Source organism: Gymnogyps californianus, chromosome 3 (genome assembly GCF_018139145.2).
Source record: "Gymnogyps californianus isolate 813 chromosome 3, ASM1813914v2, whole genome shotgun sequence".
Taxonomy (NCBI): Eukaryota; Metazoa; Chordata; class Aves; order Accipitriformes; family Cathartidae; genus Gymnogyps; species Gymnogyps californianus.
The window spans coordinates 59,284,550-59,311,898 of record NC_059473.1 but is presented as its reverse complement, the minus strand read 5'-3'; the positions used below and the strand labels follow the sequence as shown (position 1 = coordinate 59,311,898).

The window sequence follows — 27,349 nt, the reverse complement described above, 5'->3', positions numbered from 1 at the left end:
AGGGAAATTGAAAGAATTGGTAGTTTTGTTACTCAATTAGTAGGACAGTGAAATGCCTCTTATTCCATCCTCATCTTTAAAAACAAACTTGAAATTTTTTAATTAGCGCTGGTTTTAGACCTATGGCATCACTCATCTCAGAACAATATTAGTACGAATGAACATTAAGTTAAGTTCTTCCTTCCTCTCTCCTGCCTTTTTACTTCAAAACTGTGAGCAAAGCAACTGTTGGTGAGAAGAAGGGGCTTACCGCGCAATTTTGAGAGGAGCAGACAGCTGCACTGTGCAAATCTCTCCACTGCTTGTCAGCGCAGTTCAATCCATGACCCAAAACTCCTCTGCTAATTTCAACCTTGGACCTTACTTGAGCAACGAGTACTAATTTTCTGACTTTTTTTTTTTTTGACAGGGACAAAAGGATTCCAGGAGACAGCAAGAAGCTCACTTCCACTTGAGAACTGATCAGACTATTTGAACTTAGTTCTTTAAAAGGTAACATTTTCTCATTACAGAAAAACCTCTGAACATCCCTTTTCAGATCACAACCAAATCATTAGGGCCTGCCACAAAGCCTATTAAAGTCAATGGAAGCCATTCAATGACTTCAAAGGACTTTGGATCCAGACCTTATGTAAAACATCCAGATGTGGCCCAGCAGCATCTCACACTGAAGGGGAAGGCTACGCCTGCCAGAGCCAGCGGTGTGGCTCCGCAGGAGCCGGCGTGGGCAGGACCTTGGTGCTGAGTACCCGACACCCACGCCATACCCCTGTTGGAGGGCTGTCCTTCAGGCTAGCCCGGGGACCAAGCACCCGCTAGCAGCTGGAGTGCATTAGGCAGGCTCCTGGGGCACATTTTTCAGTTTTGTTTCATCCAAAAGGAATCCAGCTTGCTCCTTGCCTGCTGGGTAACGTGAATCAAAGTACGGTAACAGGGCTCAACCGGGAGAGCTGCTTCAAAAGCCGGCTCCTGATACGAACTGAAACGTTAATACAGTCCCACTCCAGCATCAAACAGTTTGAGCGGCCACTGAAGGAGCAAGGCCAAGTTTCTGTAAAGTAAGGTCCTAAGAGGAATCGAGCAGATTTCCAGAACTGCGGACTTCAGGGGCTGCAGCACAGCAAGTGCCCTCGGGAAGAGTTCAGTTGATAGAGCCAGACCTACAGCTTTTGTTCAGTGGTGATGGCTCAATACTCATCATCTGTACTCGGGACTGATCCTGAGCTTTCATATGTAACAAAAAAACCATGGAATACTACTGTCCAAAAAATTCTAAATCCGAGACTAAAGTTAAGCGAGATTACTTTTTCTGAGAAGTCAAGTCCAACTTTCAGAAGTTTCCACACTCTGGTAATCAAAGATCAATGGCATCACTATGCTTTTTCAGGCTTGCACACAATTTTCTGTGATTTTCGGATGGTTGACTAATAAATCATGGAAGTTTTCAGCACTTCCTATTTAACATTAAGGTGTCTTAATCAGAAATTCAAATTACTGTTCATTGCTAATATCCACATTAAAAAAAAAAGGTAAAAAAAGAGTTCAGAAAGAAAACAAACAAAATATTCCAGTGTTGTCTTTCCCTAAACCAGCTCCAAAACAGTTTTGGTTTTCCAAAAATCAGAATTTCAAAATTCCAGCTGAGTTCTTTTCAATGTGTCAACAGGCAAACACCTGAAAATCTCACACTTTATATAGACTTAATTTTAGACTGCAAATAAGAGAATCTAAAAAGGTCTTCCCCGCTGTACGGAATTATACATATTCCACTCAGACCTTCCCCAAGCTGAAACCACGTTTGGTAAAGTTTACTAAAAGGAAATTTGTGATGAACTAGAGTGTTTACTGATGTCCAACACTGGTTTAAGTAAATTAACCCTAGAGTAACTGTTGATTGTTTTCATAAAACATGTTATTATGCTCTGTACTCCAAGCAATCGCATCCTAATTTGAGGATACAGCTCTTTCTGAGGTATAAAAGCAAACCTAACATAAAAAAGGACAAATTAGTGTTGTCTTTTCATTTGATAAGTGAATGAAATTAAAATACAATTTCATTATGGCAGTGCTACAGGAAACAAACACACAAAAAAACCACCAGAGCAAAACCAAACTACACACTTAACCTAGTTCTGAAAGGACACATCAAACCAAAAATGACAGTGTTATATCACTATTATTAGCTTTAGAAACAAAGCTTTTAGGAGTAATTTCAGTTTTTAGTCCGTTACCCTAAATGATGGCATATGTAAAAAGAGCACATACAGAAATGTTGTTTGGAAAAGATTAAGAGATTATTTTAGAAGCAAATCACTCCATAAATAAAGCACAAAGGGAACACAGCATCATTCAGGAATGGACATCTGTCACCCAAGCAGATACCACATCACACATTCGCAGCTTAATTCTGCAAAGTGGAAAAACAAGACTTAAAACAACACATAGAGCCTTACATGCATTACATTTATTTTTAAGTTTCTAGTTACCATAAATATCCAGACACCATCAAGAAGTATAAACATTACACACAGAGGAAATGGTGAGGAATAAAATGAACAAAGAACAGAAGAAAAGAGAAAGCCACATGCAGTTGGAAAAATCCAGCCCTATCCTGAGTAGTTCCAGTGCCACTTTTCTTCTAGTGGGGGAGGGAATGAAGAGGGGAAAGGAGTCACATTCAATGTCATCTTGACAGCGACCTCTTATTCAAAAACTATTATTTTTCCATCTTGAATAAGAGAGAACCAAGTGCTCTTCATAATCACATAAATGACCTACCACTCTCTAAATGCTCTCTCTTAGATCAACAAAGAGCTATCGGAAGCAGAAAGTATTGCACACTACTCCCGTTGTCTCCATCCAAGTTGTCGGCACAGTTCAACCTTACTGTAAGAGAAACCTTGAAAGGCCAAAAGCTTTAGGAAATGCACTTACCAGACTATCCTTCCTCCTCGCAGCAACCCTTTCAGAATTTTGCAGAGTTAAAATGATAAAGACGCGGGGAAAAAATAAAGTTAAGAGAAAGAGAGAAGAAGCATGATGGGAGTTAACTTTTATTTTTCTAGGGGAAGGAAATCAATAGCTTTAAATCGGCGTTTAACAAGGGTAGGAGGAAAAATTTCAGTTGTCCTTAGGGGTGGACTGTTCCCTAATGCTGCATTTCAGAACACCCGTGCAATTAACTAACTTAACACAAAGGTTCTTACTGCAAGGAACTCCACACCAGTAGGTAAACTGACAAACTCACCCTCCCCTCTCTGGGGGGATCACAAGAGCCTGTCATCATAAGGTCAATGGCAAGGCTAAGGATCTTTATCCCAAAAGAAGAGCTATTTTGGGGGAGGTTGTTTGGGTTTTTCTTTTTTCAGGGAAGGATGAGGGGAGAAATCCCATTCATTTACTTGTCTGCAGTTCTTTCCATATAATTAAACAGGGAAAGTACTCAGGGAAAAAATGCAAACTGTATCATGTGAAAGAAAAAAAAAAGGGGGGGGGGGAACCCACCTCTTTCGGACTACTGTATTACCAAACACACAAGTATCTCTCAGAAATGCTTTGCTGTTGAGATTCAACTGCAAATTAAATTAGTTCCATAAGAAAGAAGGATCTGGTGCACTGAGTGACTCAGCAAGTCAGACCTCAGGCTAACTCGCAGGGTAGAAGTAAGGGGGTAGCCCACATCCCAAATATCCTGCCCAATTTTATGTGTTCTGCTTTGTTACTACAACTGTTCCAAAACACTCCACAACCTCCTGTTCCACCTGTGAAGAACAACACGATGATCGGGGAGGGGGGGAAAACCACCCCTACTTTTTCCCCTTGGTCCCTCAAAGGCTTAGTCAGCAGTGATGAAAGCTTACCTTTACCATTCAGGTCAGCCTGAAATACTGACTGTGCAAGAACTTCCATTCATCCATCCAAATCACCCAAAAAATGTGCAAAACAAACTATTTCCAGTAGATGGATTTGCTGGAAATTCAAATCCTCTCAAACAGAATGGGTAAACCACAGCTGAGAAATAGCATTTGTTGAAATGCTCCGTGTTCACAGGGCTGCAATGCACTCCTTGCAATAACTAAGAGCTGGGGAATATATAAGGACCATGGCAAGCACTGGGATGGCTCAGAACTCCTTCAAAAACTAAATCCATAAATTCACCTCTACCACTACCATAAAGCAAAGGGATTAAGTGTACATTATCAGTAGGAGGAACCAACAGGCCATAATGCTTTCTTCTGTTTCTACCAGAAGAGAGTATACTAAGTCACAAAGGAAAAGCAAACACGAGAAAACCCTAGGAGAATCCTTGGATCTGACCTTCTCTCCATATTGTCCCTCTGTCATTTTTTGTTTTTTTTTTTAAGCTTCTATAAAATCCTTGCTGTATGGCTGACTGCAGAACACTTACTGAAGAATGCATAATTACATCTCTTTAACCCCTTGCTGTCACAATGTATATACTGTGCTTGGATCTGTTTTTTTAATGTTTCCCTCCCCCCAAAAAAAGAATGAAGAGAATTTGCACAGGCTAGCAAGCCTCAAAAAATTATAAAAATACCACTAATACGGTACTATTGCCAAAGATTCCAACCCATACAAATTAAGACTCTCCACATTATTTCACTACTAGCTACTCTCATGTATTCCTCCCCGCTATGCTTTGTTTCAGACTGCTCAAGTACACGCACAGTAGAGTCAGTAAAATGCAAGAACATCACCAACAAAGGAACATTTCAGGCCCAGTAGCTCCTGTTCACATGCCTTTCCACATGAACCTTGCAGTGTGCAAGTGCAACAAGCCTTTTCGCTTCCAACATACCAATCCCTACTCTGGAAGAACTTGAGAACCTACTCATACGTTGGAGACAACAAGAAGTTCCTGTGAATTTCGCTCTTCGTTCAGTGCCTAAAGCAATAAGCATTTCTTCAAATTAATATGTAATTCTGAATTGTTATGGTATTGGTATGCAATCTCAGGATATAGTGCTTGTGTTTTTCAAAATTCAAGAACTAGCATACTCTGAAACAATGTTTTCTCACGTAAGTATTTTTGTAGACCCTAGCTGCTGCTGCTAACAGGACAAGAATTTTTTCAAAAATAATTAAAAAGTACTAGCTGCGGTGTTTCAATGGACAGGAGACCTGAACTAATAAGCATACGTGACCACAGTGGCAGTCAGCTGAAAACGATGGGAAAACACAGATCTTGACCTAAAAGACTTAAACAAAAAACTGTCCATAGACCATCAGCTAATGAGGAGTAGAGGGGGTTTTTTCTCCATTTTGTCTCTACTTCTAACTAGTTAGAGGAATAGCTGGAGGCTAAGGGGTCTGAAAACAGATACTACTTACACATGTAACACCGGTTTCTAAAGGAATTTTTCTTCATTTATGTATGGTTTGCAAATATATTGTTTTCAGCAAGGCTTCCACCTGTGCTGAAGAATGTGATTACAGCTCAGCAGAAGGCTGCAAATGTTACCAAGGACAGTTGTATTTGCCAGTCACTACAGGTACAGCATACACAGCTGTATACAACAGGTTTACAGACCCTGTCCAAAGAAAAAGCCTCAAAACAGATGTTAATACGGAGGAACAGGGTGACAACTGGGTAGAATGAACACAAGCATTAATCGGCCTAATCCAAAGATCACTGAAATCAGTGAAAACAAAGTTTGAACTTTGATTTCAACAAAGTTTGAACTGGGGCCTCAAAGAATAAGGAGATGGGGAAAAGTAGAGGGAAGTTTACACCCATTTGGGACTACTGTAGCTGTTGTTCATTGACTTATTCGGAAACAACCACCTGTACAGAAGAGATGTTACTGGTGTTTAAGTGTGAGTCTGGATTTTGCTTCCATGTGGTATTTCTCTTTTAAATAGGCTCTCTAGTCTCTTCTTCTCATTCCAAATCATTGGTGTCAAAGACTGGTATCAGCTACAAATAACCAATATACTGTTTGACTCCCATGGCAAAAACTAATACGATATGCAGAGCTTTCTCATCTATGTCTTCTATATGTTCTTCTGTAACATGCATTATTATAATTAAAGCTGAACGGTTTTAGTTAAATTATTTTATGTAAATTGTCATAGTTTTATGAAGCCAGAGATATGACAACTTACAGCAATGAAAGGCTTAGCCAAAAGATTTAAAAAAGAACAGAAAAAGTAAAAATACCAGGAACTCCAGAAAAACCTGAGGAAGGAATGATTTTAAGTTGTTCTGAATTCTGCAAATACAGCACTAAGAAGAACACTGAGTACCTAAATAATTAAAGTTTATCCTCTTTATTGAAACAGTCCATGTTTGAGAATTCGTGCGAGTTTTAATGTTTAATTAAGGGATTTAAACATCGTTTTAAGTGAAAACTCTGTGCAACCTTAACTATGGACCCACTAGGTCACCTCCATAATATATTCATGTTGGGAGATCCAAGACCTGGCTTTTACATAAGTCAGTTACTACAAACACACAGTTCAAATATCAGTCACAAGCACGTGAAAAATCAATTTACAAGGAGATGAAAAAATAAATGTTCTAGGAGATAGGATATGCTAATGAAAATTAGTGCAGTATGTTTGCTTTTTGTCCACGTCCAGGTTTTGGTTTCACATGCAGCGACTGCTGAGACATGTTTATTTAGTGATTAAAAAAGAAAAAAAGATTAACCAGCAACTTTGAAAAGCCCTGTGTAGATAAAGATACGCCTGTTTTATAAGCAATTAGTAATTTCTTATTAATGGAATGTAAACTGTTTTGTCTAATTTTCCCAGAATTTGCAGATTTAAGGGGAATGCAACTCAAAGGATGAAATTCATACCCACAAAACCAGGAGATGAGAGTAAACCTCTACTCCAGCCTATTTAATATATGCAGTTGTACAATACTGTATCCACACTTGGAGCAGATTTGTCAGCACTACTTTTTTTTTTTTTAATATTTAAACAGAATTTTAAAAACCATATATATAAAAGAAAAGCTTAAAAAAAAAAAAGTATGTTATTGCCACATTCACCAACACTACAACGCATTAACTCGAGGCTGGGCCATAGCACAGCCCACAGCTGCTGTTGGCCAAGAGTAGAGGTGAGCCTCGTGCTGGTCTCAGGTGGTCAGGGAGTTGGGCTGACTATCCATCTTTCATCTACCCCAGGGCCTCCCTGAGGTAGGAAATATATTTCAGTTGGGTTTTAGAAGCAGCACTATTTACCGGAGGTGTCTGTTGGAGTCACACGGGTGAGAAGTTGCATGCAGGAACAAACACAGAGCTTTGAGACATCGAGCGCTGAAGATGGACGTGTGGGGGGAGAGGAGGAGCCCTGCACCCACAACCTCCCTGCACAGAGACCTAAGCACGGTCTACATCTGGCTGGATAGGTGAAATAAATCTCAGAGTTTCAGTTCACTGTCCAGAAGCTGAAAGTCCATCCCACAAGAGGTACCATTTACGACAACATCGTTACACAACATCAACTAAAAAAAAAAAAAGACAAAAATTGAGGAACATTTGCCTTTTCCTGAGACGTCCTTGGAAGTGTTTAGGAGAGCAGGATCTGTGATAGATGCAGATGGACAAAGCAAGGTGCCAGTAAGCACCCCTTAACAACAAATTCACAGTTAAAAAAAAGGGGGGGGGAGGTTGGGGGGAATTATGAATTCCAGGTTTGCTTGTTAGCCTCCAAGTTTTTAACAGAGAGACCATTTGTGTCAGCAGGGACGACTGAATCCCTGTATCCACAGCACTTGAATATATGCCTCCTACTAGAGACTAAAATGAAAGCTATATTTTAGAGCACTGGAAAAGTGAAACAAAGCCTGCAGCTTGTGTTTATAATACTTCTACTTGTCTAGATGTATTTCACCGTCTCCAAGTTAACAAGGAATGCGGTGGGGGTAAGTACCGTGTCCCCAGGATCATTCTGGATTTTTTGGTCCCCAGTCCTTCAACCATGAGGTGCGTCTCTTTTGAAGGCTGCCAACAAAACACTACATGTACAGAGAGTGAGGTGACAACAGTAAGGGCAGAAGACAAGATGGGCACACAAATTAAAACACAAGACCAAAATAATTCAACTCAAACCCTTCACAACCCTATCAAGGCTCATGTGTGCTGACTTCAGCATCTGCTTCAGTTAAATGACAAGAACAGACCCATCTGCATCACTTTGTAGAATGCTTCAAAAAAGCAGAATTCTTCAAAAAATAGTTAAAAAAAAGAAACAGAAAGCTTTTTTCTGTTTTTAAACATGTTAAACGGGAGCAATTAGAACTGCTAGAGGCTTGTCTCCCAGTTTCTGAAGACAGGATCAAGGAGATAAAGGGTTAAGTCCTGAAAAATAAAAGAGCAACAGAGCAAATCTGATTACATGTTTGAAAGAGCCTATAAAATGTTACAAGCAAAACAGGAAAGCTTGTGTTAATAATGCATAAACCAAAGGAGGGGGAAAAAAAGCTACCCATTTAATGGAATAATGCTTTTATCCTTGCAGTTAAAACGAAATAAACCATGACTATTAATCTGGTAATGCCATGTAAAAACGCAGTTTTTAAACATTTTCTAACAGGGGACAGTTCAGTAACCGCTCTGGAGAGCGAGGCCTTGTGCAGGGCCGCGCTCAGCGCTAAATACCAGCCTCCGCTCGGCGGAGGCCATTACCCGCCCCGTCGCCATGGCGACGCTAACAGTGCTCCCGACTTCAAAGACAAAGATGTAATTTCAGACTTCCAGCAGCCAGAGGCAGCGGTGAGAGCTTTCTGCCCGGGCGGTGTCAGCTGATGATCAATTATAAAAATGCCCAGGACGATTTCGAGGCGGCCTGAACCGCCGCCCGCCCGGCCCCGGGGGAGCCCCCCCCCCTCCGCCCCCCGGCCTGAGGGAAGGCGCAGAGCGCGGGGCCCTGCCCGCTCGCCTGCGCTTCGTGCCCGGCAACAGCGGGAACGGCGCCCACCGCCCTTCCCCTCTGTCAAGTCCGCGGGGCTGCGGAGCAGGATGATCGCTCCCGGGGCCTCGCTCAACCACCTCGTAGAGCTCCTACCGCTGCCTTCTTTGCCAGGCGCCGCTCTGAGCAGGGAGCCGGCGGCCGAGGAGGCCGAGCCCCTTCGCCCAGCCAGGAGGGAGAACCTGAGCTTGCTGAATCAACACGCTTTTAATTTTATAGTGCCGTTCCAACAACAACAACAGAAAAAGTCGTTTTCACTTTTTCGTCCTACATGAAAAGAGCAGGGATACTTGCAAGATTGGTTCAGTGGAGAAAACCCTCACAGGGAAGGAGAAAGCTCACTTTCAAGTTTTGCCACTATGTGGATACTGGCAATAAAGAGTAATAGTCATGCAGAAAAAACAGACGTTAACTTAGCTCATACACTGTTGTCTCATCAATATGCTCTTATTAAGCGTGACAAAAATATCCACTTAGAAATCAATCTATAGAGCGAGCCTTGTAGTCTAGCAATAGTACGGTGTGCTGCCCAGGAAGCCACGAATTCAAGCTCAGATGCATTTCGGTTTTTAAATCCGCTTCACCGAGTCTTCGGGAAGGAGTACAGTTGTTCTCCTAGGTGCCATGTTCCCCACAGCATCACAGCTGTGTGCCGAAACCAAGATAAAAGTAATATACTCCCTTTCAGGTTACTAAAGTTGGCTTACCCTGCGAACCCCTTGGAGAGGAGACAGAGGAACTGCAGAAAAGACAGATCCTCGAACAACCCAACACCTTGAAGTATATTTTATTATGTTACTATATACAGAGAGAGAGATATAATCTAAATGGCATTACATCCATAACTTGGTTATTACCTAGTCTAAAGGAAACCTAACCCTGTTCTGCAGAAACTGAGACACTTTGCTTCCCTCTCGCCAGGTCATGAAGTACCATGAGCTTTTGTATCCTTACCAGAAAGGCATCCTCCCACCTGACAGAGCCCAGAAGCGTTCAGAGACCTAAACCCCAAATACAGCAGTACAAAGCATACTAGTTAGCCAGCAAACACGAACACACCACCCATGCACATGCTTCAGTCTAAGATTACATGTCAGCCCTTTAGCTGACGGGGCTGTGGGCGCTGCTGGGAGAGCAGCAGCACACGCCACCACACTGGGTCCCTGAACCATGTTCTCCTGGTCCAAGGCAAAACGTGGGCCAGCACTTGCTGTTAGGTTTTGTCACTTACCCTGGTAAGACTGCTAGGTACATGCTCACAAGCGTGAGCTGGATCCTGTGCGTGACCCTGAACCAATAACCCCAGACTGAATTTGGAGGAGCATTAGCTGCCTGATCTGCACTTGTTTAATCATGAATGTGTGAGTTCTGTGGGCTACAAAATTCAGCTTTTGACAAAACTTGAGTCCGTGTCATCTAAACTAAGCACACAAGAGTGTGGGAAGTTCAAATATACATAGAAGGGCATACAGAATGTCTCAGATCACTGGAAAAGTAATAATTTTAAAAGTTAAAGACTAAAGAAGGTGGTTGGGGGTTTTGTTGTTTGGTTTTTCTTTTAAATAACACTTTTTTAAAACGCTTTGCATAGCTGATCACATGTTTTGTTTCCAAGTTACATTTTTAATGGATGTGGGTGGTGGGGAAAAAAAAAATGTGTCAGTCTGTAGGTCCTTTAATTACTCTTCAAGTCTGTAGTTTCATTGCACACTGTAAGTGACAAAAGATAGTTCTTAGCCTGCGTGGCTAGCTGACTATAACCCTCTGATCACATCTCCATGGAAAGGGAGGTCAAGTGATCAAAATATATATACAGGATATATATTATACAGGAGGGGAAAGTTTGTTTTTCTGGCAAAAATAAGGTAAAGGATTTACAGGATTGACTTCAATCTGACCTGTACTACTGTGAATATAGGCATTAAAAAGCAGGCACTAGAAACCACTGGTTCTAACCAGCAAAAATTAAAGAACTAAGATGTTTGTAAGTATGTGCATGGGTGAATTTCTCAGCATTTCATAGGATCTGATATCTGACCTCTGTTTCTTTGCAGAGGAGAAAGACAACTCTGTAGGTAGGCCAAATGGCCCCTCTCACACCGAGCTGTGGTCTAAGCTCTGGAATAACCCTCTAGCCAGAAGCAGCCGAAGACTTCCAGAGCCAAAAAAATTCCTGTACTTCGTCATACCTCAGAGTAGGAACAAAAAGGCTGTTACTGTGATTTCCAACGGGGCAAAATGTCTAACGAGCCATGCAGGAAGAATCAGCAGTCATTTAAAAACACCAGTGGTGTGTATATACAGTCTTCCTAAGTCTTCTTTAAAGGCACAAGCAAAACAAAGGAAAGGAATGAAGATGGAGGAAAATGGACTATGAGAGAATCCAAATGAAGCCACAACTATGAGATGTTACTTATTAAAAAAAAAAAAACACAGATTCTAAAATTTTACAGCCTTGTTTCAATAAATCCTGAAGAACTGTGCTGAAAATTGCCCTGAACAAATTTACTTTTTTCCTACTTCTATGTAGGCATCTAATGATACAATAAACAGGATGGAAAAAATTAGGTTTTTATGAAGCTTTCATTAAGCCCTATTATTAAAATCTTGACATGGTCTGTAAATTAAATAAGGGAAAAAGATAATCTGGAGTTTTTCTTCCATCTCCACTGCAGTATCATACGAAAAACTGGTAAGGCTTTCAGTTCACTATAAAAGCCTAAAACCGAAAGATAACAGTTTGCATTAAGTTTTATCCCATGCCATAATGAATTAGTTCACTAGGGCCAATATCTGTACTTAAATCTATACACCATTTTATCTACCTATATACTCTGGCTAACTTATTTTAACAAGTGAGTCTAAAAATCTCAGATCACTTCCAGTTCCTTTATTTCCATACTTTTCAAAAACAAGCACTGGCCATTGTATAGTTTGCAGTTTAAGAAATAAAAATAGTAATGTTTTAGATCTCTTTCATTACCTTTTGTGCAAAACGCATTGGCACAATTCATCATCTATGATACTATAAATGTACATGTGAGTCTACGCCTTATGCTATGGCATGAAACAAGCTTTGTTCTCTTAACTAGGTCCACTACTGTGTATTCAGCAAACCTTACTAAAGCTTACTAATGCGTAATGTATTACTACATGCAAACATATAAACTCTCATGTATGCTTATCTTTATATTACTTCCCAAAATGATAACTTTAATAGTATGGTGGAAGATAAACTATTAAGTGAATTTCCACCTTGAAGGGGAAAAAAACCCAAACAAACCCAACACCACCACACACTCAGTTATAAATTCATGCCACTTAACTATGATGTGAAATAAATGATCCAGAATGGTGTATTTTCCTATACTAATGCAATTATTCAAATGTGCCTCAAAATTCAGGTCCTAATTCTGATTTAACACAGTAAGTCTCATTTCACACGTTGAGAGAAGGGTCATCTGCAATTGTCTGCATGGAAGGAAAGAGATCAAAAGCCTAAACACTGGGAACTGAAAGTAGCCTTTTCCTGATGTTATCAGCTTTTCTATATTGATTTCAACAGGCTATGATGCTTCAGCCCCCAAAATTACATTCCTGATTCAAACAGGACCTTTTTATAAAGTCCTGTGGGAGCAGAACTGTGTTTGGAATTGTGTGGGAAATGGCACAGAATAATCTGCATGATATTAAGGAAAACTGATGCAGTGAGTTAAAGTATAGTGCCTTCCAAAGACAAATGCAGAAACCTCCCTCATTTAGTGTGTGCGTGTATATATAATTTTTTTTTTAAAGGTAAATTGATAATGGAAGCCTATTTACATGTACCACACTCCAGAAGCACTTCTCACATACAGCACAATATAGCACAGATTCTATAAAAAGCCACCATGAATTGCTGTCTTCAAGGGAAGACTTCATAGTGAATCTAAGATGTATGGCTCCAGCAAAGGAATGAAGGCTTCAGAGGCTTAAGCATTACAAGACATTAGGTTTCAAGAAAACACATTTGAGATAAATTTAAAAACCTGTTTCAAACTTCAAAAAAATAAAGCAAAACGTGAATAGTCTCACACGCTACAGGACTGACATTATCGGGATTCCAATGTAGTACTACAAAACAAATAATACATTACAAACACTTCCCATTTGCACTATGATGGTACCTAAAATCCCCAGCAATTATGGATACACCATAAACAATCAGACAAAGCACTGTGAAACCTGGCCTAATCTTAACACTATTGACCGTGACTGCACAAACATCTGCTTACACAGAAACAGCAAGCTGACCAGGACCACTCAGAAGTGAGCTTCACATCAAAGACTGGTAAGTTGTTTTTTTTTCCTTCTCCACATGAAAGCTGCAACAATAGCACCAGCAGCCAACAAATTCCCAGCAAACAGGAATGGATGGTAGAAGAAAAAGAAAAGGCATCTACTGCTAGGCTTCAGATGTTGCTGGTCAGAATGAGTTACTGTGTTTAGTCAAGGTTATGAAGCTGAGGTCACACTTTACAACGGTTGGTGAGCACAAGTAAAGGAGTCATTCTGGAAAAAAAAAAATTCCATCTTACAGGAATACTTGTGGTAAAAATAAAAGAAAGAAAAAACATTTACAGTGTCTCAGGTACTTCCTGAAATGGTATTCAAGTGAGTAATACTCTTTTGTCTTACTTTCTGCGTCATAATCCCAGTGTTCACACAGGCACGAACAAAGACACTGGCACCACTGAATGTGTTAAGCTTTGGAATTTATATTATGCTATCAACTCAAAATTTACAAATAACCAAGCAGATAAGACATGCATGCTTTTATACATACTATATATATGCACACACATTGTGTAAAATGTTCAAAAAATAAAAATTAATCCCCAAATCCAAAAAACCCCTACCATTTTAGAGTTTGATTCCCAAATGCAGAACCTAAAGGCATTGACTTGGAAATTTAGGTGGATTAAAAGGACTGCTAGTGCAGTTGCTGCCCCTGCAGCAGGTACACCTGAGCCACGCATGCAGAGGCACCCGTGCTACTACAGTTTATGGTCTTGCATATTAAAGTAACCTTGGGGGCTTTCAGCTCGCCTCTCATTTCAAGCTGCAAGCTTTGGTGGTTCAGGGGCTACCACAACCGCAGTTCAGTTGCCCCAGCTATGGCAGCCTCTTGGGGACGGGACGGGATGGACAGGACGGACGGGGGGTGTGTGGAATCTAGTTTCTTTAATTCTTGAATCAACACCAATACTGTCCTGGTATTTGGAGGTATAAAGTACGCTGACGCAACTCCTCATGGCTTCAAAAAACATCGCAGGAAAAAAGCTACTAATACTTTAATATTCCACTTAGGACAACATTGGCCTATTTAACTACAAGTTTTTGCAACCTTAACTGCTACTGGGATCTATAATCCCTTTGCAGGTTTCCCATGTAAGTTTCACGTAGAGGTCAGACTAAATACTTCTTTTTGCATTTGTAAATTTTCTTAGATCCTAAATGAGTAATTTTGTTATTACAGGGATATTGTAAACATTGTAAAGTATTTTAAAAACGGAAAAGGTGATGGAATAGCCAAGTATCTTTTTTACAGTACTTAGTGAAATTAGTTTTTATACTTCAATAACAACCTAACACTGTTTTTTAAATAAATATGATCAATCTATCAAGCAAAACCAAGTAATCCTGTAGAGCACAAAACAAATTAATAACATTACAGATTTTAATTCAAGAATCAACAATTTTGGTTTCAATGTTTCCATATAACCCTACATGGACAGTGTATGCCCAGGGCTGCTCTGCACTACTTTAACTGTGCTTTTCCCCAAAAATGGGACTTAAACTGAATGTACAAAGTTGACTCTCGGACAATGAATCAGTTTGATCACCGACATGAAATCCTGGCTTCACTGAAGTCAAATGTAAACCATGTATGAATACTGAGTGGGCTAAGATTTTCAATGACACACAAAGTGTAAGTTCATCCCCCCTGATGTCAGTGGCACTGCAGTGGCTCACGCTGGATTTGACCCACTATTCTGACCAACACCAGGACACAAACAGGAGGCCACATACAGAATCTGTATGCGCACCAGCACCAACAACAGAGCATGTTTTGCACCTCAGAAACACACTGGAATACATATACTTGATATCTCTATACATGTGTTGTATGAAACTTGTTCTAGCTACAGGTTTGTTACATGGAATGGCAAGAAGAAGAAAAAACCAAACTAGCAACTGCACTTGATCTAGAATTAAAATGACTTGGAAAAAATAGCAACTTTTTCCAACTCTTTGCATAATGGCTAAGAAAAGCCTTTGAGAAAGCTTAGTCACTTCTTTGCAACTTGAAGCTTTTTTCCTTTTATTCCAGGCTTAAACAAAGTTCAGTGGGGCATCAAACTGCCTCAGTTTTAAATTACAGTCTGTACTTTAAAATAGAATGCATGCACCACATGTTCCTGAAGCTAGAGGGTGGGAGTGTTATTCACTGAAAATTGAAGGCTTGTTGAGTCAATAATCTTCTTTCACAGAGTAACAATTTTCAGCTAAAATTTCTTGACCCAAACAAAGGAAAACAAGATCATTCAGTTATTTTACAACATTGCAGAAAAAAGAAAGGAAAGTGGGGAAGAGGCACACCAGTCTTATCCTACTTGATGTAAAAACAATGGAAAATTTAATTCACAAGTATTACATACTCACATTTCCTTCTTGTTCATGGTTTAACATACTCCCAAACAGTTATTTTCAGATGGAGACATGAATAGAAGCAAATAACTACAGGACAGAATTGCTATCATGTACTACACATGCACCTATCAACTGGCAACTGCATTTGCCTCCCAAGAATTACCAAGAATCCATTTACAGATCTTTTTTTTCCCCTCCTCCTTTCTCAAATCAGAAGCAATATTCTGGATTTTTAAAATATCACTTAAATTTAGATAAAGCTTTCTAATTTGCTTACCTGCAAAGAATCCAACAGGGATTACAAAAAAAAGAGGGTTGCTGCACTACCTCTCCTTTAGTACTGATTTGTCCTTACCAGATGGGCTACAGTGGTAATTAATATTTACATTATGGTAGTGCCCACAACCCTGATCATGATTAGGGCTTACTGGACTAAGCTCTGTATAAATGTCACCAGAGTCCCTCGTCCCAGTAGTTTAACCTCTGAGAAAAGAAGAGGTATCTCCTGCTAACTCTCAACCTCAGTTTCTCAAATAATGCTGGAAACTGTTTTCCCGGTCTATTAAGACTTCAGCCATTAAAGTCTTTTGTTCAAGGAGCACTGTTGCTCAAGATGACTTTCCAAGCTACTTCATATTCTACACGTTGTAGAACCACAATCAAACTTCTCAGGTCATGGCATTGCACAAGACACAAGCGGCATTCTACCTCCATTGCTGGCTACTACTTTGTTCTCCATAGAAATTGCTCTGCCTCCATAAAAAGACCCAGTAAGTGATGTCGTAGTATTAATCCATGAACTCAGCATTCTGAGTGACATAGTAAAGCAACGATTCCCTCAACTCCAGATACAACCTTCCCCCTTCAACACTGCATGACCTCCAGTAAACACAAGATGAACCCCAGTTAAGTTATAAGACTAAGGCCACGATTTCCCTACCGTTTACACCGATGCAGCTGAGGGCCGCCACAAGCCCACCTTCCCTGCAGCCTCCAGCCGTGCATGCTCACGCTTCTGGGCTTGCGCTCACTGACTACGTGAAACAGCTCAGGGATGTAAATGGGCAGAAAACTTACCTTACAAAAAGAAGGGAACTGTCTTCTGTTTGGGGCTCCGTGACTGCTGCAGGGCCCGACTGTGAACACTGGGATCTGCTGTGCCACCATGTCTCAGCTGACAGGATGACAGCGTCTTAAACCCTCCCAGCAAGATCATACAGTCTTTTAGGATGTGGCTAAAATCAGAGCTGCTGCAGTTCCCGCTGTCCCCCTTCCCATCACAGCTTCTGATTCCCATCTCCTCTTCTGAGGTACCACTGATGCCCACACAATTACACAGTGATTCAGTCAAAAACTAACCCAGAAATAGAGAGAGTGATTATTTCTCAGCTAGTTCAATTCCTCAAGTCAAATCCACTGGCCAGTCCCAGGAGTGACAGGGGAGGAGATGGGACGGCACAGCCGGCATGCTGTGGGGCACACGGCAGGACTGCAGCCACCCTGGCTTACAAAGGCTCAAGCAGCCACAGAACTTCACCTGTAGGTTGCAACAAGAAAAAATTAGCAGAAACCCGTGTTTCAAAAGCATGGCAACCTTGGGTAGGCCATCTGACCTCACACCTCAAACAAGCACACCTGACACTGGGCAAAAAAGGACCTTACTAAAACAAAACAAAGGCAAACCCACCAATCCCTATCTGAAATGACTTTCATACTCATGCCAATAAAAAAAAAATAAATTCATTTATGTTTTCTGCTCTTCATTCTATCAACACAATCCAACGTGAACATTTACAAAACTACTCATGAAAGACAAAATAAAGGATTAGTCTTCATAGACACACACAGCCTACTGCTGACACAAGCTCCTTTACTGCAACAACAAATTTGCAGATATATCATTTGGAAGCTTTTTCCTGTAAGTCTGCTCTAGCTTTCTCACAATAGCAGAAATGTGTATTTTGCTATTATCCCTTAAGTCTTGATAAATATATTCTGTAGTAGCTGTTCTCCAGACAATTTCATTCAGGCCTCTCCCCCTTTATTCCTCCACTAACAGGGAACAGTTTCTGTTTATGACTTCCTTTCCTTCACAGAGTACCTAACTCCCATGTTTTCTCAAAAGCTTGATATTTCCTTCTAATTGTGACCCCAACAAAAGTGCTCGTAGCACTATTCTGTGCAACTTCTCGTTGGGACTCTCAGTGACTCCACGTGGTCAGAGACCCACAGGTCAAACCCTCCAGATATCAGAGCAGTTAGAAGGAAAGCAAGCATTGTATAGAATCTGACAGGCCATTAGAAGCAGCTAATAAAGCCATATTTTGTTTGTAGCCATTTGTTACCAACCCACATTACAAATTTGTCTGCTTTGAACTTTATGGGAACATTCATGCCAGGACTTTTATATACAACGTGTGAAGGAAACGGAACAACTATTGAGCTGTTTAGCTGCACTTACTGTGACACAAACCTGCTGAAAAAACTCCTCCAAAGGATGACACAAGCCAGCATTCAGAAAGTGGCCAGCTCCTCTTCAAATCCATCAAAGGAAAACTCTTTTCAAAGCCACATCAGAGAACACCACCATTTAGTATTACATCTCTTTTGTTGTTTTTAGACACTTGTATAAGCTTGCTATGTAGCTGCTGTGATTTTACACAATGCCCTTAAGAAATAAAAAGATAACGGGCAAATTGTATAAATACCAGAATACCATGAAACAAAACGTAACCAAATGTTACTAAAAGCGTAACACCACTATCATTTCAAGCTTCACTGTACAAAGACGACTTACTGACTGCTACCCTGAAGAACAGCATTATCTTGAAAACAAGCTTAAGAAGCCATATTTAGTATCCCAAAATGACACTATAACTAGGAATACTAAACAAGGGATAGTGATCACGGGTTTTCATACGCAGTCCAAAACGGAATACAGAACTCTCCTGCTCCAGGGAAAAAACACCATGTTCATATGGTCAGTCCATCCATACCCCAAACAGAGTTATATTAAAGCATTTATCATGCTCGTCATACTTTGAATGTATGGATCGTTCCTAATTTCTAAGACATTTTCCTTGGATGTAAGATCTTGGGGAGTTTGCTCACACTACCAAAAAACACCTTGTCACCACATACGAAGGGTTGCAGTTATTTTTAAATGGGGGGGGGGGGGGGGGGGGGGGGGGGGGGGGGGGGGGGGGGGGGGGGGCACGAACCCAAAACAAACAAACCCCACAAAACGACAACAAAAAACAAACAAAAAAAACACCCCAAAATCTCAAAACCAATAAAACAAAAACACCACCAAAAACCCCCAAACCAAAATAAAATACAAAATGATAATACGTCCCATTCCCCTCCATATCCAAACAGCAGGGTTTTTGAGTATATGAAGTGCTCTCTGGTTATGTATCAAAGCTTTTCAGCAATGAAGTGTCTCAGTAACAGCATTTGGGACCAACTTAGAGTTTAAGCTATGTGGCCAAAATGGTTAACATTCACTGTTAATACTACCAGCTTACTCATACCTAGAATAATAATGAGCTACTAAATATACCAAACACTCAGGGACACAGATAATACCCAATACTCTGCTTAGATATCATGATGATGGAGGTAGGACAGAGCATGGATTAAAAGTAGGACAATTGTTTAAAAAAAACCCACAGGCAAGTAAGTAGAACATAAGTTGATAAATAACTTTACTTCTCTCCACCCTAATAAACACCGTTCATGAAAAACTGGAAGGTAAAAAGTCCCTTTTAATATCACTGCTTTTTAAAGGAGGTACCTATGTCCACAGTAGCTACTATTTTTAAGGTAATTGCCAGCATTTATTTTTAAGACCTGTTCAGAGAAATTAGTCTTTTTAAAGAAGGTTTCCCGCAAAACTGTCAAATTAATACTAGGTTCAATGCAAATGGGTATCTCTTCTCACACCAGTTTCCATAGCTTCTCCTGAGACATGCATGTCTCAAGCATGTAAAGAATTTGTGGCGCATATACTCTCCTAGGTGCCAAAGATATAACTTTAAAATGCTATGAAGATGTTTATTGCCCTGTTTTTAGGGATTGACAATAGTGCCACGTGCCAGAGGTAAAATATACAACATACTACCAGATTTCACAAATACATTTGGTGTCTTGATAAGGTAAACTCTTCAGAGAGATCCCTCGTCTAACTGCAAATGAATACATACCCAGTGAACTGCAGGAAATATCCTATATGTTTATGATACATTATTCCAAGCCAGAGGTCACATAGTTTATAAAAAGTTTTCATCATTTAAGCTGAACATATTCTAGTTGGTTTAAATTCATGCTGTTTTACTACCAACAAATAAGAAAATCCCCAAACCACGAGGGGCACAGAGACACATGGCTAAGGAGTACTTTGTCCATTATAGTTAAATAAGACCTTCAAAAATGCAAGTAGGGGCAATGTCTTTGCAAAGTATATTAATTTGTGCCGTTTCCCCCACAGCAGAATGCATAGAGCTCAGAAAAACTAAGAAATGTTAGTCCAAAATAATCTCCTAACCAAAAGAATAACCTAGCCCAAGTATCACTATCATTTCGACTTCTACACTTCTGTAGTAATAGACAGTAGCAGAATTAACACGTCAAACTCATTACTGACGCTCAGGGCTTGGAGCAAATAACTCCTGGCAGCAGTATTCTAAACCAGAATCTACTGAAATCCTTTGAAAAGGGCACAGAAAAAAAGCCTCTTCCTCACCAGATTGTTTTGTCCAAGTATGGAATTCCTAAAGATAAAAAAATCAATCCATTTCCTCTATGCAAATACACATGTGCAGAAGCACAGAACATACATGTGCATAAATAGTGCTATTTTGAACCAGAACAAGCCTAAGTGAAGTCCACTCATATACAAGCTGTCTGTTCTCATCATATTTTTAAAAACAGTTTGTGATCAACCCCGTTTAATATTTCTTCTCTCAATATTTCTCATCCGCTCATCCTAGATTCAATGAAATGCTACGTAAAGTGCTTTCATTTTAAAATACTGAAACAAACATTAGTTTCTTACTGGTAAGCTCGATGGTCTTTCTTGCTGGATTAGATTCAAGTCTTCGTGGTTAGGCTTTCCTGGGGCCATAGGGGGTTGAGATCTGGTTCCATAGCCTTCCTGAGACATGTCCTGCAACAACAGTTGTAACAGAATTATTAACCTGACTCAGTAACTACAATTAAATCCGCATTACAGAAGCACAAAAATACATCAGCTGAGTGCTGATGGTTCTTTTGGTCAGAAGTTTTTACTAGTTAAACCTTCTTGATGGAAGTATCAAGCCCACACAGGTACCACTATGACCTGCACTGTTCGTAAAGAAATCCAGGGAGCAGGGCGACATGATGACAAGCAGCAGGGAATCATACCACTGCAACATGGGGAAACACATAAAACCAAGCCTGCTAAATAAACAACCCCCTTTTACTTGAGCAGCGAGCACAAAGTGGTCAAAACATACATCCTACTCTGAGATGTATTCTCAAGAGTTTTGATGAAGTACTGAGCCAGGTGGAAGACTGGACTTGAAAATAAGATTGTAATCACGCTGTGTAATCAGACTCCTGTAACAACCCTGGATTTACCATCACAACATTCAAATACTGGCTATCAGGCTGCAGCACACAATGCAGTCACTGCATCTGCTGGAGGCACGTTGCATCCGACAGGTTAGAAGGAAGTGTATTTGATCAAGAGTAGCTCCAAAGCCAGTACCAGCAACCTGGGAATTTTCCTCCCTATACAAGCACAAGCAGTCTTAGGTAATTAATGCCTAGCACAACACCCACCACACAGGGGCAGGGGGAGCAACAACATAACCTCCCCCACGCCATCCCCCATCCCACAACACAAGCTTACTTCACACATATAGATACTTGTCCATTGCAAAGCCTTAGATTCAGGCTTCATTTTAGCTACTATAGCAGCTTCTACACTAACTTCTTCAAGGAAAACAACAGAAAGTGCAATACCGACTTCAGCATGTGTAACTGGCAGGGAAAGTTGAAGAACCAGTTCCCAACTGCTAGAAAAGATATCTCACCTTAAAGATTTTTCTTTGTTGTTTTTAAATGGTTTAATTCTCTTCTCCCCCTCCTGAGTTTACTACCAGTTCAATTTGCTTCAGCCACCCTCACACCTTCAGTTTTGACATGTACCTGAAAGCACACACGTGCTCCTGACGCGAAGGGGCAGAGGAAGCTGTCCTCTGCCCCACTCCACCACAGCCTGAACATCACCTTGCTGCTGCTTATAAAGGGCTGTTCAGACAGCCGAGTGTCCGTATCAACAGTTGCTGCTCATGCACAGACTCCGGGAGGCAGCTGGCTTGCAGAGCAGGAAAGCTTTCTGTCTCTGTTTTTAGCCCAGCTCCTGACAGAGGGAAATTTGTTAACAACCGTACTGTTTCCATTCAGCCCCTTCCACCACTTTGGACTCTCCCAAAATATTTTAAGGGACGCAGAAAATTCAACGGGGCTAATAAACCCCAGCAAACCTGATACGATGTAGACCCAGCAATAAACGATCCTATCCCTAAGCCTGTGCCAAGTAAAATCAAGAAACACTTAAAAGGCCAGCACTTCAATATGGTTACCAGCAGAGGGTAACAATTAGGCTTAAGGGTGACAAAGGCTGATGGCTGAATGATTATTATCCCCTGTGACCCCCTGCGCTCCCCCCCGCCCAGATTTCCACTTGTCACACAGCTCTCCTGCTGCGCACACCAGCAGGTTCCTGTGGATTAACAGTGAGGTTTAAAATCAACAAATGGCACAAGGCCTCCATTCAGCAGCCTTCACCCCAGCACAAAGGAGTAGAAAGGTGCAGGACAGCTTCACAATAGGCAAACAAATGAGCAAACCTCTGCTTTCCTTTTTATTTAAAAACACGCACGCACACACACACTCACGCACATGCACGCTAGGGGTTGTCACTGTGTAGGCATCTGTAATAAACCCAGCAACCCCAGATTTCAACTTCCAGTTCAGCATTCGACTCTCTTCTTCCTAATTCTTAAAAAAACCCACACCAAATAAGAACCACTTCTTAAAACAACAACAAACACTCACCCAGAAATACCAAGAGTGGTGAAAAAGGATAAATGGAATATTCAATTTAGGAGACATTTTAGAAACTCAATTGTTCCTTTTTCCAAACAGACACTCCAGAATTTTGCTGGGAAGCAAAACATGTTATATATTGTGAAAAATCAAGAGCCATTAATTCCTTACAAAGTACCAAGCATGGTTTTTCCCACATGCTTGCAAGATTTTAACCTCGCTTCCTACTGAAATTTCCAGGGTGACTGGAGCAGGAGAGGGAAGAGAGAGCACGCTTTCTCATGAGAAATACTGCATGTTGAATGGAATTTACTTTTACCTGGGTATTTGAAGACTATCTATGAAATGTCTTTCCACACACTGAAGAGCACATTAAAAACCCCAGACGTGACACCCTTTGTCTTTTTAAATGTACCATTTTCATAGTGCTTTCCTTTCTGACTGTGGAAAAATCAAATCCATTTTTTCAATTCTAGATGAGGTTTGGAAACAAATACTGCAGACATCCGTGTTTGTTATGATACGGATACCTGTGCACTCCAAATGGGACTGAGATCACATACTTCTTATATTCTCCGTAAAGCCATTTAGATACTTGGATCACTGGAAACTTGGAAAGCGCAGCTCTTGAGAAGTAAAGAATCAAGTTTGCTCTCAGTAAGTTGCAGGCATGGGAATCTCCCAGATGAAATATGCATGGGGCTGTGTGTCTAATTTTATGTGTTTATACATATGCATTGTCCAATAATAACAGTCCATTTATATACTAAACATAATGACAATTAAATAATAGCATATTTCACTAAGAGGTTGGCTTCATAACCAAAATAGTGCTTAGTATCATTTTCACTGAAAAAAACAGAGCAGAGAAAATCCCTACTGCCTTTCTTCAGTTCTGCATTAGGAAATTTTGTTAACATATAGCATATTACAGAATAGACACAAGAGATTTTGAGAGATAAATAAGGACAGAAGTATTAGGGTAAATTGTCCATCACTGAAGAAATGCATGGAATTGGCAATTCTCACTTTCGGTTTTGAAAGGTTATTTTTCTTTCTAGCATCTAGGAATGGATTTATCAGGGACTGAACAGAGGGAACGTAAGGGGAAGAGGAACATGTTACTACATGTTGTACTACAGTCATGGCTGAGGAGTTCCCCACTGATACTGGGGCTCAACCTTCTCCTGGGATGCCTGATTTTTTTCTTTTGACTCCCAATATTTCATCCATCAATGACATAGTCTTTCAAAGCAAAGCTTATGATTTTTTATGAATCACAGAAAATCCTTCCTCCCATAGAAGAAGAGCATGTGTGTAAGAGAGAAATCCAGGCTTTTATAAACAGAAGGCTACAAGTTTCCACTCAGAACTTCCCAACTTGGCACAAACCCAATCATATCATAGCTGTTATAGCACAAACTGTCAACAAAGTTGTAAAATAACTAAAAGCAGGGTTTCCCCCATCAGATTTTAGAAAAGGCACAGGGACAAATAATCAGCAAGTCATAAACATATACTCAAAATAGCTGAAGTTTAGACTTTTTAGACTTTTCAAAAAACATTTATACTGTGAAACAGGTAGACCAAAAAAAAAAAAAGGGACTATGCCTACGTATACACAGCCTAAAACCTATGTATTGGGTAAGCTGTTCAGAAATCAATCCATATACAATTATTATATTTGGGTAATAATAATAACAACCAATTGCTTATCATCCACAGAGCCAGGACTAGTTATTTACTTCCTGTTCACGTACACTTTTAGCTTGCTCTGCAAATTGTGGTATATGGAGCTCAAGATTTGCGTAGTCTGAGGAGTAAGGGAGGAAACAGGTTATTTTCTTCGCTCTTATTCTCTGTTACTGTATTCATCTTAAACTTTTCAAGTCTCTAATTCTGGTGTGGGATTTCACTAACACAGAGGTTTAAAGCGACCAAATGAGCCAGTGTACCAGCCTGCAAGAAAGCCAAAGACCCCTTGTTCCTGTCTCCCGCAATTCTTGCAGTTGGACACACACCCCCTTAGTTTGTGTTAGTGGTCTTTTTTAGACCACTTTGTGAAATGGTGCAACTTAAAACTTGCCACAAAAGTAACCCCTTTCCCCACAGCTTTATCATGGATTACTGAGCAGAGCTGGCCTCGGGAAGGGCTGAGCGAGCAAAGAGAGGAAGGAAACTTCCCTCCTCTGGCAGCAGCCAGCCACGAGCCTGGCTCCACCAGCCACGAGCCTGGCTCCACCAGCCACCAAACTGCAGCCCAAGTCAACTGCACTGCAACCACGCTGGAGCAGGCCACAGATAGACAACCTTTTCCCTTTTGATGTACAATGCTAATTAGCGTCATGCTTTCATTCTCTAGCTGGACCTAGTTTAAAACAAGCAAGTCTGTCCACATTTACGTGTTCCCTGCAAACCAGAACGCATATAGTGCTGATAATGCTTGAAACAATGTAGATGAAATGCACATTTGTTTTAAGTTCTACCAAAGAAGATAAGATCTAATTATTAAATAGTTTATTTCTAATGGAAAATGAAAGCATAGTGAAAACATTAATGTTTGGGGGAAACCACATTTAAAGAAGGGCTGGGTGAGAAACATCGTTCAGGCTTCATCCACTTCTACTGCAGCAAATTTCAGAGGGATAACATGACCACCCAGGAAGATAAGCACCATGATGGTTAAACAGAAGGAAAATAATTTATGGAAAATAGTATACTAGACTTTAATTTTAAAAACTCATTAAAAACTATTTTAGCTCATTTTCTTGATTCAGTTGGTTGATCCTTAGAAGACTTCAAGTGTGAGAGCAGTGAATTCTACAGCAATGTGACAACAGCAAGAGTGAAAGCAAATGTTAATTTTTTTTTTTTCCGAGACCACTTGAGAATGGAATTCGGGACCCAGTGCAGCATCCAAAAGGAGCATACAGCCCTACAATACAAGATTATTTTACTCATCTCTGAAAGGATACTATGGAACAGAAAGAAGGCAAGTGATATGTTAGGGGCTACAGAAGGACATTCCTTGTTATCACTTAGCCAAGTATCTGTTCGTTCTGTGTAGGTAAATACATACCAACACATTTCCCCTCTTTCCACCTTCTGCAGTAAAAAGCTACAATAAAAAAAAAAAAAAATTACTTACCAGAATGGTGACATATCCCTATACAGTCAACTTCTAGCCCAACCTTAATACCTAACATGTCACCTCCCAAGTTGTACACTCTCTGGCAGCACAAAACTGACAACAAAGGACAGCCAACCTGTTAGAGGAATACTGTAGGTAAGGCTGCACTCAGAAAAAATGTTATGCCCAGGGGCACAGGCAACACTTGAGTTTCATGCAAGCAGCCAACAGAATGCAGCCCTGTGGGGAACGATCCACTAAGGACAAAAGAGCAGAGAGGTTTTCTTCAATCCTGGGCAGATGGTCTGCAAAGGTCCTGCAGGATATAGATGGACTCCTGCAGAAGAGCCCTGGTCAAGAAAAAAATGCATATATATGTCTTGAATTTTATGAATCAGAAATGGAAAAAACAAAAAAAAAACCCAAAAAACCTAAAGCCTTGAAGAAAAGGAAATTGGTATCTTGCAGCTGGAGAGCATTGTGCACAAACTAGCAAGCAAGTCTCTTACTGCACAGAGGGAACAGGTGATTGCAGGAAAAAATTGTTTGGTAGGTCCCAGCACCTATTACACCAACAAAAAAGAGAGTGCTCCCCACCGGAGGTGGATTACCAGTGTAGTCTGGTAATCCTCTTCAACATGCTAGTCTGTGTTTACGTGATGAAGTGAATAAACCCTGCTCATAACCAGAATACGTAAATCATTTCAAGCCAACCCCCTACCACCACCACGGAAACCTGAATGGAGACAAGGAAAGCAGCTGTCCTGAAGTATGGCAAGCAACAGGCTGGCATCTACCTCAACATGCTGATGCTATTTGTTGACTGTTGCTTCAGTGGGGCTGGCAAGCAGCGACTGCTCTTCTTTCAGGTGGCTATCATTTCCCTGCAGTCAAGCCAGGGCAGGATTGTGCCCTCAGAAACAAAGACAATACTTTGCCTTACCAAGTTAATTTCGGTCTTCATCTTCATTACAAGTACTAGAGGGAGTCAAGAGCTTCAGAAAAGTGCCAAAGCAAAATAGTCCTTTCCTTTTCCAAACGGAGATAATTCATCCAGAAATCATACCTAACTCCTCATAGAAAAATCCTACCATGTATCTGGAGAAATTTGGAAAACCTGCCAGTTTGGATGCCTCAAGTATAGACCAGTCATTGTAAGACATCTCATCTTCTTCAATGCTAGTAATACCTTCCCTTCCAAGATATCTACAGTTTCATTCTAAAACTTACTATTTCCTAGATCTCTTTTTTTCAGCTAATTAAAAAAAAACAAAACCAACACTACAATGGGAAAACCATTTTCTCCCTTCAGGATCCCAATTATCACCGAATGACAACTAAGTTAAGTCTTAAGACACCGGAGGGGGAAGGAAAAAACATACTTTGTGTAGCGGGCAGCAGTTGATGCAAAAAATAGTTAACTTAGGTAAGCAAATATATTATTAAGGCTCAGTCCATCAAAACTCTCAGGAACTTATTAGAAAC

The 27,349-nt window shown here is 40.5% G+C and overlaps 1 protein-coding gene across 1 annotated transcript in view; it reads right to left on the bottom strand.

Moving 5' to 3' along the window:
- ARID1B (AT-rich interaction domain 1B) overlaps positions 1–27,349 on the bottom strand; it is a 339,938-nt gene that overhangs the window by 212,731 nt on the left and 99,858 nt on the right. The window contains exon 5 of the mRNA XM_050895216.1: positions 20,693–20,803. Within this exon, the coding sequence (XP_050751173.1) occupies positions 20,693–20,803 (111 nt within the window). The remainder of the gene's footprint in view (positions 1–20,692; positions 20,804–27,349) is intronic.